We start from the raw sequence: 17,730 nt of genomic DNA, 5'->3' as shown, positions 1-17,730 counted from the left end.
TTATCTTGATAGATTGAAAATGAACACCAATGAGTTGACTGATGAGCATTATAACATAATTTATTCAGAAAATGACAAAAATACAATACTATTAACCGCAACATGTAAGTGGGGGGAAAAAATTATGATTTGTACAATTTCAGAATGTGCTTGTTCCATTTTTAAAAACAAAGAAAACAATCTCAAGTTGTCTTTATTTTCAAGTTATCGTGCCGTGATTTTACCAGTCCGGCCCACTTGGAGTGGATTTTTCTCCCATCTAAAATGAGTTTGACACCCCTGGCTGAGACAATGAAAGAGGAAGAGTGCAAGTATTTTGTTTGCTTTGATGTCGGCTCCGAAGAACACGTGGGCGAGCGCTCTGAGAGGTGGAACTTTGCCGCGAGTTCCTAAAACATAATATTTTTGTGCCCGTTTTCTGCTCATTTGTCAACTCTTTACTTTTGCAAACGTATATATATATTGGCGAAGAATTGTGACGCCTATCAACTTTCGATGATCGGATAAACGTGACCCGGGCGTTCAGACTGCGGTCACCTCAGATACACACCAGGGGCCGTACTTATCAAGCTTCTCAGAATGACTCCTAAGAAGTCTGCTAAGAGTTGACTTAAGAGTAAATAAATTCTTCGCTGAAAGCTGCACTTAAAAGTTAGTTATCAAGCGTCTTACTCACACTTTCAGCGAAGTGTAGGACTGAATCTTAAGTGTCACACTCAGAGCTGAATTACGACATTACTATGTGCCGTAAACGCAATTTTAGGTGACGTCATTTCTGTGTCCATAGAAATGACCAATCACGGAAGGGAATCCGTTGTCTAAGAATAAAGAAATATCTTGGAAATATTTAAGTGGACAATGGGAGTGTATATTTTGACAATAAACTACAAAATAATACAAAACAAACTAGTCCCCGCCGGCACTCACGCTACCGCTCCCTCTCTTCTCTCGCCCACACACTCACTGACGTCACTCACCTCACGGCCACACACGTACGCTACTGCCATAACATTTTCTTTCCAATTCATTAATTAGGCAACTAATTTGAAACTGGTGTGGGTGGCTCTAAATATACTAGCCCACTGCAGCCACATGCAGAAATCAACATGGAATCGAAAAGTATTAAATCTGTGACAAAAATAATACCCGCTCTGTCTAAACGATACCGTTTGATCTGCTCGTCATCAAACAAATCCAGAACATTGTTCCGCTCCCTGAACGTTCGCGCACGTCTCTCTCGCCTCAGTGCCACCCCCTGCTGGCAACTCCTAACCACTTAAGACACCTCTGAAGGTCTCTTAAATATCGTGGAGAGTAGGAGTGATTCTTAGACTTAAGAACGTTGATAAAAAGCTTTTATTCTTAAGTTTGAGAGTAGGACTAAATTTCGCAAATTCTCAGGACTTAAGTGTAAAATGGCCCTCTAAGAAGCTTGATAAGTACGGCCCCAGATTTACTTCCACATACGGAAAAAAAAAGAGGCCTGGGTCGGGTTCGAAGGATCCAGAATTGCACGTTGGCATGAAAAGATCCGACAGAGGTCACATATTGGCAAAAAATATATAAAAATTGGAATTGACATTCAGTGTAAACCAGGCCGTAGAACGATTGACTATTAGTTTGTTTGGCATGTTTGCAAAGGACAATAATAATAATAATAATAAATAAATAATGATAAATGGGTTATACTTGTATAGCGCTTTTCTACCTTTAAGGTACTCAAAGCGCTTTGACACTATTTCCACATTCACCCATTCACACACACGTTCACACACTGATGGAGGGAGCTGCCATGCAAGGCGCTAACCAGCAGCCATCAGGAGCAAGGGTGAAGTGTCTTGCCCAAGGACACAACGGAACAATGATTATTAATGGTTCTCCTTCTAAATTAAACTTTACTTTCTCTCACTGGAGAAAAACGAACATTTCAAAAGATAAGTGCTCACCTTACGGTCTTTATTAAATGGATTGGATTTAGATAGGTCCTGTTTTATGTAATGTTCATTTTAATGATTTTTTTGCTGTAATCATTTTATAACCGTCTCTATTTACTTTTATTCTTTCCTGGGTGCAGCTCTTCAGACCTGATTTTCACTGTTTTTATTTTTGGGATACATACATGTTTCTATTATTTTTTTATTTTTTTTTGTTAGTTTTATTTTATATATATTTTTAGTTCATGTAAAGCGTCTTTAAAAACTTAGAAAAGTGCTATATAAGTATTATTATTAGTATGTTGGTTGTTGTGATGTAAAAATACTGGAATATATTGGTTGGAAACTGCCGCGTTTCGTATATTTAATTGTTCAATTAAAAAAAAACAAAAAAACGTTCAGTCTCGGCTTGAGTCGTCTTGAATGTCGCCGCACGGTGGCAGCAGTGTGACGTCATCAGTGCATTCCAATCGAAGAAGAAAAAAGGCGGAAGTTAGCAACATCTCCAAAACAGACGCCAGACAAAAGGCGAGCATAATAAAGAGTTTAAAAAAAAAAAACGTTCAAAAATGTTAAAAACGATGATAAAGGAGCGACTCATGGCGGCGGCTGATGAAATATTCGCGCTGTTTGAAAGAACGATAGCGTCGTACGAGGAGGAACTTTCTAGAACCAGCGAGAAGGAGCGACATGGACAACAACTTGAAGCTGCTGCGTTTGACGACAAAGGTACTTTTTAAATGTTCGCCGACCTTCCACTTCAATGTTTCACATATTCTCTGCCAGCCAAAAATCCAAATTAAGGCCCGGGGGCCATAAGTGGCCCGTTAAACTTTTCAATCTGGCCCGCAGGACATTCCACCCAATTTTTTTGTAGATGTTTAAGATGTAAAGTGTAGCTGCCATTGTGATGTGCACTCATGTTTTATATTTACCAGAAGTCTTCAACTATACGTAACATTCAAGGATTGGAATCTGCACTTTTGCATGAAGTACTAGTTACTATGGTCATCTAATTAGTTACTATGGTCATCTAATTAGTTACTATGGTCATCTAATTAGTTACTATGGTTTTGATTGATTGATTGATTGAGACTTTTATTAGTAGGTTGCACAGTGAAGTACATATTCCGTACAATTGACCACTAAATGGTAACACCCGAATACGTTTTTCAACTTGTTTAAGTCGGGGTCCACTTAAATTGATTCATGATACAGATATATACTATCATATATACTATCATCATAATACAGTCATCACACAAGATAATCACATTGAATTATTTACATTATTTACAATCAGGGGTGTGGAGGGGGGTGGGGGGGGATATGGACATCAAGTAGTGGACATAGAGAGAGAGAGAGAGAGAGATCAGAAGGCAAAAGAAAAAGTATCTGCATTTGATTGTTTACATTTGATTATTAGCAATCCGGGGAGGGTGTTAGTTTAGGGTTGTAGCTGCCTGGAGGTGAACTTTTATTGCGGTTTTGAAGGAGGATAGAGATGCCCTTTCTTTTATACCTGTTGGGAGCGCATTCCACATTGATGTGGCATAGAAAGAGAATGAGTTAAGACCTTTGTTAGTTCGGAATCTGGGTTTAACGTGGTTAGTGGAGCACCCCCTGGTGTTGTGGTTATGGCGGTCATTTACGTTAAGGAAGTAGTTTGACATGTACTTCGGTATCAGGGAGGTGTAGCGGATTTTATAGACTAGGCTCAGTGCAAGTTGTTTAACTCTGTCCTCCACCTTGGTGGTCATCTAATTAGTTACTATGGTCATCTAATTAAAAGTTAAGTTAAAGTACCAATGATAGTCACACACTCACTAGGTGTGGCAAAATTATTCTCTGCATTTGACCCATCCCCTTGATCACCCCCTGGAAGGTGATTATTTGATATTTGTTTATATTGACAAATGTGCGGTTTTACACGGCAATATTCTTCAAAGACTATCACGTATGTCTAGCTTGTGTGCTACTGTGTGCTTAGCTGTTGTGTAGCTGCTAGCTCCGAGTAACCCATAGCCTAGCACAGTGGTTCTCAAATGGGGGCACGCGTACCCCTGGGGGTACTTGAAGGGGTACGTGAGATTTTTTTCAAATGTCTGTCAAAAAGAAGTGTGAAAAGAAATGCAACAATGCAATATTCAGTGTTGACAGCTAGATTTTTTGTGGACATGTTCCATAAATATTGATGTTAAAGATGTCTTTTTTTGGGAAGAAATGTTTAGAATGAAGTTCATGAATCCAGATGGATCTCTATTACAATCCCCAAAGAGGGCACTTTAAGTCGATGATTACTTCTTTCATAGTTCTTTTTATTGATTTTCACATTCACATTAACAACAAATTCAAACCCTCTTCATCCCCTACCCCTGCTGTCACTCAAAACAAAAGTAAGAGTACAAAAGTACCCAGACTAAAAAAAAAAAAAAGTTAAATACAAGGCACTTGAGACAAAGTAATTGAAAAGTGAAACACACTGTAGAAGCAGCATGACAAGGCCTGAAACGTCGGCAGTCATATTAAAGTACATATCTAGGGCTCTTCCTGCACTCGTGTAGAGGATTGGTCAAAAAAAGACAAAAAAGGTCTCCACACTTTAAAGGCCTACTGAAATGATTTTTTTTTTGTTTAAACGGGAATAGCAGATCCATTCTATGTGTCATACTTGATCATTTCGCGATATTGCCATATTTTTGCTGAAAGGATTTAGTAGAGAAAATCGACGATAAAGTTCGCAACTTTTGCTCGCTGATAAAAAAAAGCCTTGCCTGTACCGGAAGTAGCGTGACGTCACAGGAGCTAGTATTCCTCACAATTCCCCGTTGTTTACAATGGAGCGAGAGAGATTCGGAGCGAGAAAGTGATGATTACCCCATTAATTTGAGCGAGGATGAAAGATTCGTAGATGAGGAACGTTACAGTGAAGGACTTGAGAGGCAGCGATGGACGTATCTTTTTTCGCTCTGACCGTAACTTAGGTACAAGCTGGCTCATTGGATTCCACACTCTCTCCTTTTTCTATTGTGTATCACGGATTTGTATTTTAAACCACCTGGGATACTATATCCTCTTGAAAATGAGAGTCCAGAACGCGAAATGGACATTCAGTGCCTTTTATCTCCACGACAATACATCGGCGAAATGCTTTAGCTACGAGCTAACGTGATAGCATCTTGCTTTAACTGCATATAGAAACAAAAGAAATAAACCCCTGACGGGAAGGATAGATAGAAAATCAACAATACTATTAAACCGTGGACATGTAAATACACGGTTAATGCTTTCCAGGCTGGCGAAGGTTAACAATGCTGTGCTAACGACGCCATTGAAGCTAACTTAGCAACCAGACTGCACAGAGCTATGCTAAAAACATTAGCTCTCCACCTACGCCAGCCAGCCCTCATTTGCTCATCAACACCCGTGCTCACCTGCGTTCCAGCGATCGGCAGAAGGACGAAGGACTTCACCCGATGCGTTTGGCGGCCCGGAGACGTAGGAAGTCAAGGTGAAGTCGGCGGCTAGCGCGGCTAGCGCGGCTAGCGCTCCAACAAAGTCCTCCTGGTTGTGTTGCTGTAGTCCGCTGCTAATACACTGATCCCACCTACAACTGTCTTCTTTGCAGCCTTCATTGTTCATTAAAAACATTGCAAAAGATGTCCAGAATACTGTGGAATTATGAAATGAAAACAGAGCTTTTTGTACAGGATTCTACGGGGTACCATAACTTCCGTTACTCGGACTTCGTCACGCGCATACGTCATCATACCGCGATGTTTCAGCCGGATATTTCCCGGGAATTTTAAAATGTCACTTTATAAGTTAACCCGGCCGTATTGGCATGTGTTGCAATGTTAAGATTTCATCATTGATATATAAACTATCAGACTGCGTGGTCGCTAGTAGTGGCTTTCAGTAGGCCTTTAAAAAAAGTTGTTTTCAGAGCCCCGTAATGTATACCTTATTTTCTCCATCTTCAAGTTTGCTAGCACGTCCCTCATCCAGTGGGAGACTGAGGGTGGGACAGCTTCCTTCCACTTCAACAGTATCAGGCGGCGTGCGAGGAGGGTGGTAAAGGCAACTATTTTGTGACCCCCTACAGGTAGCTCCATCCCTTCAGGAATGATTCCAAATACTGAAATTAAAGGGTGTGGATCGATTTGAATTGTTAAGACCGTGGAGAGTGCTTGGAAGATGGATTTCCAGTACCCCTTTAGCTTCGGACACAGGCAAAACATGTGTATTAATGTTGCGTTGTCTACTTTGCATCTATCGCATAATGGGTTAATTTGGGGGAATATTTTTGCTAATTTTGCTTTTGAGAAGTGTATTGATGATTACTTCTATGTGTAGAAATCTTTATATATAATTGAGTCCCTTGTTTATTTTTCAACAAGTTTTTAGTTATTTTTATATCTTTTTAACAAATAGTTCAAGAAAGACCACAACAAATGAGCCATATTTTGCACTGTTGTACAATTTAATAAATCAGAAACTGATGACATAGTGCTGTATTTTACTTCTTTATCTCTTTTTTTTTAACCAAAAATGCTTTGCTCTGATTAGGGGGTACTTGAATTAAAAAAATGTTCACAGGGGGTACATCACTGAAAAAAGGTTGAGAACCACTGGCCTAGCACACAGGTGTCAAACGCAAGGCCGCAAACACCTGGAAATAATATGTGTCAATAAAGTACTTAATATTTTCTCACATTTTTTTCATTTATATAAGATATAAATGTACTGCTTGAAATTGCACACCTTTTAAACTTGAATAGTATTTGATATTGCAACAAATATTACAGTATTTTTTATCATACTTTCCAAAGACATTTTTGTCTAAATAAAAATACTTAACTTTACAGCAAACTACCCATCAAATTAATAAAAATGACGATACATTTTACGTTGTTCTTTACAGCATATTACGGCCGAGTCATACCAAAGACGTTAAAAATGGGACCCTGCTTGGCACTCTAAATCAAGGGTTGGAATCGGGGGTTAAATCACCAAAATTATTCCCGGGCGCGGCCACCCACGTGTGTGTCATTGGTACTTATTACAGTAAATTGAATTTTTTTTTTTACTGTATTTTGCGTCAAAATTCTGTTGATTGAACTGCCAGTTTTTGACTGTAAAATCTACAGTTGTCGTTGTATTGTATGTATATGTATAAAATGTATATGTATAAATGTATATGTAATGTATATGTATAAAATGTATATGTATAAATGTATATGTAATGTATATGTATAAAACGGTGTATTACTGTAAATGGAAAGACGGCACATTTGTTTTTACGGTAGAAAAACTGGCAGCTAAATTGCCAGAATAAAAAAAATAACTTGTACTGTTTTTCCATTAACAGTATAATGTTGTAAAAAACAATGTCAATTTAACACAAAAATTCTGGCAATTAAATTGCCAGCTTTTTCTGTAACCCGCCCCCCCCCCCCCCTAAAAAAAAAAAACCCAGTGGTACTGTTTTTACATTTACCGTAAAATGTTGTAAAAAAAACCCCACTATATTACAGTAAAATGTTGTAAATGTAAAGTTTTAACTGTAAAATCGACAGTCTACTTAAAACAATTTATATCATGAATTCTGAAATCCAGAGGCAAATTCATACATTATTCACTGTTACAAGCGGCAGTAAAATGTTGTAAAAAACAAAACAAAACACTATATTACAGTAAAATGTTGTGAATGTAAAGTTTTAACTGTAAAATCAACAGTATACTTAAAACAATTTATATAATGAATAATTAAATGCAGAGGAAAATTCATACATTATTCACTGTTACAAGCGGCAGTAAAATGTTGTAAAAAAAAAAGAAAAAAACACTAGGTTACAGTGAAATGTTGTAAATGTAAAGTTTTAACTGTAAAATTGACAGTCTACTTAAAACTATTTATATAATGAATAATGAAATCCAGAGGCAAATTCATACATTATTTACTGTTACAAGCGGCAGTAAAATGTTGTAAAAAAAACAACCAAAAAAACAGTATATTACAGTAAAATGTTGTAAATGTAAAGTTTTAACTGTAAAATGGACATTCTACTTAAAACAATTTATATAATGAATACTGAAATCCAGAGGAAAATTCTTACATTATTCACTGTTACAAGCGGCAGTAAAATGTTGTAAAAAACAAAACCAAACACTATATTACAGTAAAATGTTGTAAATGTAAAGTTTTAACTGTAAAATGGGCAGTCTACTTAAAACCATTTATATCATGAATAATGAAATCCAGAGGCAAATTCATACATTATTCACTGTTACAAGCGGCAGTAAAATGTTGTAAAAAAAAAAATGAAAAAAACTCTATTTTACAGTGAAATGTTGTAAATGTAAAGTTTTAACTGTAAAATCGACAGTCTACTTAAAACTATTTATATCATGAATACTGAAATCCAGAGGCAAATTCATACATTATTCACTGTTACAAGCGGTAGTAAAATGTTGTAAAAAAACCCCCACTATATTAAGGTAAAATGTTGTAAATGTAAAGTTTTAACTGTAAAATGGGCAGTCTACTTAAAACCATTTATATCATGAATAAGGAAATCCAGAGGCAAATTCATACATTATTTACTGTTACAAGCGGCAGTAAAATGTTGTAAAATCCCCCCCCCCCACAAAAAACACTATATTACAGTAAAATGTAAATGTAAAGTTTTAACTGTAAAATGGGCAGTCTACTTAAAACTATTTATATAATGAATAATTAAATCCAGAGGCAAATTCATACATTATTCACTGTTACAAGCGGCAGTAAAATGTTGTAAAAAAACACTATATTACAGTAAAATGTTGTAAATGTAAAGTTTTAACTGTAAAATGGGCAGTCTACTTAAAACCATTTATATCATGAATAATGAAATCCAGAGGCAAATTCATACATTATTCACTGTTACAAGCGGCAGTAAAATGTTGTAAAAAAACCCCACTATATTACAGTAAAATGTTGTAAATGTAAAGTTTTAACTGTAAAATGGGCAGTCTACTTAAAACAATTTATATCATGAATAAGGAAATCCAGAGGCAAATTCATACATTATTTACTGTTACAAGCGGCAGTAAAATGTTGTAAAATCCCCCCCCCCCCCCACAAAAAACACTATATTACAGTACAATGTAAATGTAAAGTTTTAACTGTAAAATGGGCAGTCTACTTAAAACTATTTATATAATGAATAATTAAATCCAGAGGCAAATTCATACATTATTCACTGTTACAAGCGGCAGTAAAATGTTGTAAAAAAACACTATATTACAGTAAAATGTTGTAAATGTAAAGTTGTAACTGTAAAATGGACATTCTACTTAAAATAATTTATATCATGAATACTGAAATCCAGAGGCAAATTCATACATTATTCACTGTTACAAGCGGCAGTAAAATGTTGTAAAAAAAACCCCACTATATTACAGTAAAATGTTGTAAATGTAAAGTTTTAACTGTAAAATCAACAGTATACTTAAAACTATTTATATAATGAATAATTAAATCCAGAGGCAAATTCATACTTTATTCACTGTTACAAGCGGCAGTAAAATGTTGTAAAAAAAAAAAAAGAAAAAAAACACTATTTTACAGTAAAATGTTGTAAATGTAAAGTTTTAGCTGTAAAATCAACAGTATACTTAAAACAATTTATATCATGAATAATTAAATCCAGAGGCAAATTCATACATTATTCACTGTTACAAGCGGCAGTAAAATGTTGTAAAAAAAAATGAAAAAAACACTATTTTACAGTGAAATGTTGTAAATGTAAAGTTTTAACTGTAAAATGGACATTCTACTTAAAACAATTTATATCATGAATACTGAAATCCAGAGGCAAATTCATACATTATTCACTGTTACAAGCGGCAGTAAAATGTTGTAAAAAAAAAACCCACTATATTACAGTAAAATGTTGTAAATGTAAAGTTTTAACTGTAAAATGGGCAGTCTACTTAAAACAATTTATATCATGAATAAGGAAATCCAGAGGCAAATTCATACATTATTCACTGTTACAAGCGGCAGTAAAATGTTGTAAAAAACAAAACCAAACACTATATTACAGTAAAATGTTGTAAATGTAAAGTTTTAACTTCAAAATCAACAGTATATTTAAAACAATTTATATAATGAATAATTAAATCCAGAGGCAAATTCATACATTATTCACTGTTACAAGCGGCAGTAAAATGTTGTAAAAAAAAATGAAAAAAACACTATTTTACTGTAAAATGTTGTAAATGTAAAGTTTTAACTGTAAAATCAACAGTATACTTAAAACAATGTATATAATGAATAATGAAATCCAGAGGCAAATTCATACATTATTCACTGTTACAAGCGGCAGTAAAATGTTTTAAAAAACCCCAAAACCAAACACTATATTGCAGTAAAATGTTGTAAATGTAAAGTTTTAACTGTAAAATCAACAGAATACTTAAAACAATTTATATAATGAATACTGAAATCCAGAGGCAAATTCATACATTATTCACTGTTACAAGCGGCAGTAAAATGTTGTAAAAAAAAAACTAAAAAAAACAGTATATTACAGTAAAATGTTGTAAATGTAAAGTTTTAACTGTAAAATCGACAGTCTACTTAAAACAATTTATATCATGAATACTGAAATCCAGAGGCAAATTCATACATTATTTACTGTTACAAGCGGCAGTAAAATGTTGTAAAAAACAAAACAAAACACTATATTACAGTAAAATGTTGTGAATGTAAAGTTTTAACTGTAAAATCAACAGTATACTTAAAACAATTTATATAATGAATAATTAAATGCAGAGGAAAATTCATACATTATTCACTGTTACAAGCGGCAGTAAAATGTTGTAAAAAAAAATGAAAAAAATACTAGGTTACAGTGAAATGTTGTAAATGTAAAGTTTTAACTGTAATATTGACAGTCTACTTAAAACAATTTATATAATGAATAATGAAATCCAGAGGCAAATTCATACATTATTCACTGTTACAAGCAGCAGTAAAATGTTGTAAAAAACAAAACCAAACACTATATTACAGTAAAATGTTGTAAATGTAAAGTTTTAACTGTAAAATCAACAGTATACTTAAAACAATTTATATAATGAATAATTAAATCCAGAAGCAAATTCATACATTATTCACTGTTACAAGCGGCAGTAAAATGTTGTAAAAAAAAAAATGAAAAAAACACTATTTTACAGTAAAATGTTGTAAATGTAAAGTTTAACTGTAAAATCGACAGTATACTTAAAACAATTAATATAATGAATAATTAAATCCAGAGGCAAATTCATACATTATTCACTGTTACAAGCGACAGTAAAATGTTGTTAAAAAAAAAAGACATTATAAAAAATAAAAAAAATAAAAATAAAAATAAAATAAAAAATTTTTTTTTACAAAAAAAAAGAAAAAAAAAAAAAGAAAAAAAACACAATTTTACAGTAAAATGTTGTAAATGTAAAGTTTTAACTGTAAAATCAACAGTATATTTAAAACAATTTATATAATGAATAATGAAATCCAGAGGCAAATTCATACATTATTCACTGTTACAAGGGGCAGTAAAATGTTGTAAAAAAAAGAAAAAAAACACTATTTTACAGTAAAACGTTGTAAATGTAAAGTTTTAACTGTAAAATCAACAGTCTATTTAAAACAATTTATATAATTATTAATTAAATCCAGGGGCAAATTCATACATTATTCACTGTTACAAGCGGCAGTAAAATGTTGTAATTTAAAAAAAACAACCCACTATTTTACAGTAAAATGTTGTAAATGTAAAGTTTTAACTGTAAAATCAAGAGTATACTTAAAACTATTTATATAATAAATAATGAAATCCAGAGGCAAATTCATACATTATTCACTGTTACAAGCGGCAGTAAAATGTTGTAAAAAAAAGAAAAAAAACACTATTTTACAGTAAAACGTTGTAAATGTAAAGTTTTAACTGTAAAATCAACAGTCTATTTAAAACAATTTATATAATTATTAATTAAATCCAGGGGCAAATTCATACATTATTCACTGTTACAAGCGGCAGTAAAATGTTGTAATTTTAAAAAAAAACCCACTATTTTACAGTAAAATGTTGTAAATGTAAAGTTTTAACTGTAAAATCAACAGTATACTTAAAACTATTTATATAATAAATAATGAAATCCAGAGGCAAATTCATACATTATTCACTGTTACAAGTGATGGCAGCCATAACTGCCACGTGGCCCTCAATGAAAACCACTTTGACATCCCTGGCCGAGCATGTTTACCTTTTTGTAAATGACTTGACTAAAACCAAAGGAAAGACCGACCTTGTGTGCGTGTTGGCGGACATTTAGAGGTCAACTGTCCAGCAGTAAACACGCTGCAGGACCGCTTTTATCAGAAAATATATAATATATAAGCACCCAGTATAATCCAGGGCTTGTTTGCTCAAATCGGACTGATATCCGGTATCAATATCAGTTTGAGACACCACAAAGTCAGGATGGTTGGCCATCCAGAATCTGGAAGTCCCACAGGATTTTTGCCTGTTTGTCCTCAAACCATCTTGACTCTGGGACTCATATTGGGTGCAGATGTTCCGGCGCACTCCGCGAATGCCTTGCCTAAATAAAGAAATAAATAAAGAGCTGCAACATCATCTGTATTTTAAAGGAGCCGGCAAAATGTACCAATGGCAACTCAGACTTTGCATGTGATACCATGGCTGGGCGATATGGCTGAAACACGATATACGTGTTTTATAACGATACTTATTGATATTTTTTATGATCTATCAGGTGAAAAACATGAAATGTCAACATTTTTATTTCAAATAAAGCCTTCCTCTAGTTATAACAAGAAAGGAAATGTCAACACAAGCATGGAAAACACTCAAACAATGTAAACAAAATTGTAAAGTCACATTGAACATTTCACAGTAAGCGCCTAAATTAGGAATACGTAAGGAATGTTTGATAAAGGGTAAGAAAACAGTGCAAAATGTGATTGATTGATTGATTGATTGAAACTTTTATTAGTAGATTGCACAGTACAGTACATATTCTGTACACTAAATGGTAACACCCTGTGGAAGTTGCCCTCCAGGGGGTTCTTCGGACCACCAAGCACTGACATGACAGCCCGGTTCAGGTTCACAATATAGTTTTATTTTCCAATAAAGACTGTCTCTTGCTTTCCAGCAATAGTTTGTGTGTCCGTCTCAGGCTTGCTCTCGCTCTTACTCCAGCTCCGACACCTCTCTACTCCTGGCTGCTGCCTTTTAACAGAGCGACAGGTGATTAGATAACCAGGCCCGGGTGGGCCATCTACGCACCTGTCGCTGATCTCGAAGCCGGTCCTGGCATACCCCGCTTCGCTGCAGGTCCGCAGGGCACGCCCCCCCCCTCCACACACCCAAATAAGTTTTTCAACTTGTTTAAGTCCGGGGTCCACGTGAACATAACGAAACCTGAGAAGAACTATTTTCTGCCGGTTTATTGCCAAGAAGTTACAGCTGTGCTCTAAAGGGTAAGCTGCATAACCGGTCTTGGCGGGGACGAGCGCCTCGCATCATTTACAGACCACATTGGTTCAACTACGGTCCCTTTGAAAACATCCTAAAAACTGCCATATTGTCCAGGTGACTTTTCCTGCTTTTATCCGCAATTTCTTCATTTTCACTTTCTCTTCTCGCTCCATGCAAAGAATCAGCCGCCAGACAACCAAACATGACAGTTGGTACTGTTACCTGATTGGCTGTTAGCGTGTCACTCCGCACTGGTCAGTGGCCACTTCCTGCGCAGACGAAAAAACATTTTATCTAACACATTTTTCATTGACATCACGAGGTGTATTATTATGGTTTTAGCGCCCGACTCTATTTAAAGGCCTACTGAAATGATTTTTTTTTATTTAAACGGGGATAGCAGATCCATTCTATGTGTCATACTTGATCATTTTGCGATACTGCCATATTTTTGCTGAAAGGATTTAGTATAGAACAACGTCGATAAAGTTCGCAACTTTTGGTCTCTGATAAAAAAAAACCTTGCCCCTACCGGAAGTAGCGTGACGTTGTCTCTACTCCCTCATATTTTCCTATTGTTTTCAACGCAGCTAGAGCTATTCGGACCATTACCCCATTAATTTGAGCGAGGATGAAAGATTCGTGGATGAGGAACGTTAGAATGACGGACTAGAATGCAGTGAAATACATTTTTTTTTTCGCTCTGACCGTAACTTAGGTACAAGCTGGCTCATTGGATTCCACACTCTCTCCTTTTTCTATTGTGGATCACGGATTTGTATTTTAAACCACCTGGGATACTATATCCTCTTGAAAATGAGAGTCGAGAACGCGAAATGGACATTCAGTGCCTTTTATCTCCACGACAATACATCGGCGAAACGCTTTAGCTACGAGCTAACGTGATAGCATCGTGCTTTAACTGCATATAGAAACAAAAGAAATAAACCCCTGACTGGAAGGATAGATAGAAAATCAACAATACTATTAAACCGTGGACATGTAACTACACGGTTAATGCTTTCCAGGCTGGCGAAGGTTAACAATGCTGTGCTAACGACGCCATTGAAGCTAACTTAGCAACCGGACCTCACAGAGCTATGCTAAAAACATTAGCTCTCCACCTACGCCAGCCAGCCTTCATCTGCTCATCAACACCCGTGCTCACCTGCGTTCCAGCGATCGACGGAAGGACGAAGGACTTCACCCGATGCGTTTGGCGGCCCGGAGACGTAGGAAGTCAAGGTGAGGTCGCGGCTAGCGCGTCTGCTCTCCAACAAAGTCCTCCTGGTTGTGTTGCTGTAGTCCGCTGCTAATACACCGATCCCACCTACAACTGTCTTCTTTGCAGCCTTCATTGTTCATTAAACAAATTGCAAAAGATGTCCAGAATACTGTGGAATTATGAAATGAAAACAGAGCTTTTTGTATAGGATTATACGGGGTACCATAACTTCCGTTAAACTGACTACGTCACGCGCATACGTCATCATACCGCGACGTTTCAGCCGGATATTTCCCGGGAGATTTAAAATGTCACTTTATAAGTTAACCCGGCCGTATTGGCATGTGTTGCAATGTTAAGATTTCATCATTGATATATAAACTATCAGACTGCGTGGTCGGTAGTAGTGGCTTTCAGTAGGCCTTTAATGATTGACTTTATTTTTTTTAAACTAAAGTGTTGTTTGTCTTCTGCAGACGTCCAGCAGCCCCCCTGCATTAAAGATGAAGAGGAGGAACTGTGGACCACTCAGGCTGATCTTGCCCAGTTGCCACTGACTGGTGTCTCTGTGAAGATAGAAGATGATGAAGAGAAACCACCCGAGTCCTCACAGCTTCATCGCAGAGGGGCGGAGCCTCCAAGCAGCAGCTCACATCAACAGGAGACAACAGAGGCTGAGGGAGACCACTGTGGGGGATCACAAGTGGACAAGCTCTTAGCTCCACTATCAGATAGTGACGACATAACGTCTCACTCTCCTGAGGACGGAGACAGGGACGACACCCAAGATGCTTTGAGCAGCGATACAGACCGGGAAGGCGATATCAGGACTCACGCCGACTCACAGTGCTCCAAAAAGAAGACGCATGAAAAACTTTTCACCTGCTCAATTTGCGATAAAAGCTTCTATTACAAGAGTAATTTAGCTCGACACAGGTGGACGCACTCAAAAGAAAAACCCTTTTCATGCCCGGTTTGTGCCAAAAGCTTTTCCCATAAGAGTAACCTGACCCGACACGCGCTGACACACACCGGAGAGAAACACTTTAGTTGCTCAGTTTGTGGCGACAAATTCGCCTACAGCTACACGCTGGCCCGACACATGCGCACGCACACCGGGGAGAAACCTTTCATTTGCTCAGTTTGCGGCCAAAGCTACTCTCAGAAATCAAACATGGTCGCGCACATGAAAACGCACTCAGGAGAAAAACCCTTCAGTTGCTCAATTTGCGGCAAGAGGTTCACTCAGAAGGTGAACATGGCGTCGCACTTGGCGACGCACGCAGTGGAAAAACCTTTTCGATGCTCAGTTTGCGGCAAAAGTTTTTGCTACCAGAAAAGTTTGACGGCGCACATGTTGGCACACAACGGAGAATAAATGTTTTCTTCTTCATCCATCTTCTTCCGCATAGCCACAATCGGGTTGCGGGGGCAATAGCCTAAGCAGAGAAGCCCAGACTTCCCTCTTTTCCAGGCGAGAACCATGGACTTGGCTTTGAAGTGCTGATTTCTCAACCCAATCGCTTCACACTCGGCTGCGAACCGATCCAGCGGGAGCTGAAGATCCTGGCCAGATGAAGCCATCAGGACCACGTCATCTGCAAAAAAACAGACCTAATCCTGCAGCCACCAAACCGGATCCTCTCAACACCCTGACTGCGCCTAGAAATTCTGTCCATAAAAGTTGTAAACAGAATCGGTGACAAAGGGCAGCGCTGGCGGAGTCCAACTGCCAGGTTCAAACACCGAACTATCTATTAAACTGGACAAGAAGCAAGGAATCAAACAGAGACAGGATTCAATTTGGACCTGCACCCTCGTACAGGTCACCCCACGCTCTGAGGAAAAAGTTCCACGCCTCCCCATTTATTTGGGCATTCCCTGATAAGGCCCTTCCTGTGGCTGTCCAAGATCTGAGAAACCGACACCTCTACGGCGCATTCCATCGCACACAGTGGAGATTTACAAGCTGTACAATGATTAATTTACTGGTCTTATTTCAAAATATTATTGATATTTTCACCTATAAACACACTTTTTTAGCACAAACGTACATACGTTTACACATATTTAGGCACATACAAGTACTAAGTGACAGTAACAACAATAAATAGGTAAATAGATGTATCTTCTATACAATGATTAATTTACTGGTCTTATTTCAAAATATTATTGATAATTTCACCTATAAACACTTGTTTTTTTAGCACAAACGTACATACGTTTACACATATATAGGCACATACAAGTACTAAGTGACAGTAACAACAATAAATAGGTAAATAGATTTATCTTCTATACAATGATTAATTTACTGGTCTTATTTCAAAATATTATTGATAATTTCACCTATAAACACTTTTTTTTTTTAGCACAAACGTACATATGTTTACACATATTAAGGCACATACATATACAAGTACTAAGTGACAGTAATAACAATAAATAGGTAAATAGGTTTATCTTCTATACAATGATTAATTTACTGGTCTCATTTCAAAATATGATTGATAATTCCACCTATGAACACTTTTTTTTTAGCACAAACGTACATACGTTTACACATATATAGGCACATACAAGTACTAAGTGACAGTAACAACAATAAATAGGTAAATAGATTCATCTTGTATACAATGATTAATTTACTGGTCTTATTTCAAAATATTATTGATAATTTCACCTATAAACACACTTTTTTTTTTAGCACAAACGTACATACGTTTACACATATTTAGGCACATACAAGTATTAAGTGACAGTAACAACAATAAATAGGTAAATAGATTTATCTTCTATACAATGATTAATTTACTGGTCTTATTTCTAAATATTATTGATAATTTCACCTATAAACACTTTTTTTTTTTTAGCACAAACATACATATGTTTACACATATTAGTACTAAGTGACAGTAACAACAATAAATAGGTAAATAGATTTATCTTCTATACAATGATTAATTTACTGGTCTTATTTCAAAATATTATTGATAATTTCACCTATAAACACTTGTTTTTTTAGCACAAA

At 36.2% G+C, this 17,730-nt stretch overlaps 1 protein-coding gene and 1 pseudogene across 2 annotated transcripts; both read left to right on the top strand.

Moving 5' to 3' along the window:
- The window catches only part of LOC133632351 (protein NipSnap homolog 1-like), a 302,488-nt pseudogene that overhangs the window by 79,903 nt on the left and 204,855 nt on the right, over window positions 1-17,730 (top strand).
- LOC133631874 (zinc finger and SCAN domain-containing protein 2-like) lies at window positions 2,405-17,594 on the top strand. 2 transcript variants are annotated; one of them, XM_062024044.1, is made up of 3 exons: window positions 2,418-2,462; window positions 2,525-2,663; window positions 15,176-17,594. In XM_062024044.1, the coding sequence occupies exons 2-3, from the start codon at window positions 2,534-2,536 to the stop codon at window positions 16,075-16,077; spliced, it is 1,032 nt and encodes a 343-aa protein (XP_061880028.1). In that variant the 5' UTR covers window positions 2,418-2,462; window positions 2,525-2,533; the 3' UTR covers window positions 16,078-17,594. The 2 variants fall into 2 exon arrangements, with proteins under 2 accessions (XP_061880027.1, XP_061880028.1); XM_062024043.1 differs by having other exon boundaries at window positions 2,405-2,663.

Source organism: Entelurus aequoreus, linkage group LG17, assembly GCF_033978785.1.
Source record: "Entelurus aequoreus isolate RoL-2023_Sb linkage group LG17, RoL_Eaeq_v1.1, whole genome shotgun sequence".
Classification (NCBI taxonomy): Eukaryota; Metazoa; Chordata; class Actinopteri; order Syngnathiformes; family Syngnathidae; genus Entelurus; species Entelurus aequoreus.
The sequence above is the reverse complement of the archived record's forward strand: the minus strand, read 5'-3'. Positions and strand labels throughout refer to the sequence as shown.

Coding starts and splice junctions, on each gene's coding strand:
- LOC133631874 (XM_062024043.1), top strand. CDS start 2,504: ATGTTAAAAACGATGATAAAGGAGCGACTCATGGCGGCGGCTGATGAA. Junction 2,664..15,175: donor TGCTGCGTTTGACGACAAAG/GTACTTTTTAAA, acceptor TGTCTTCTGCAG/ACGTCCAGCAGCCCCCCTGC.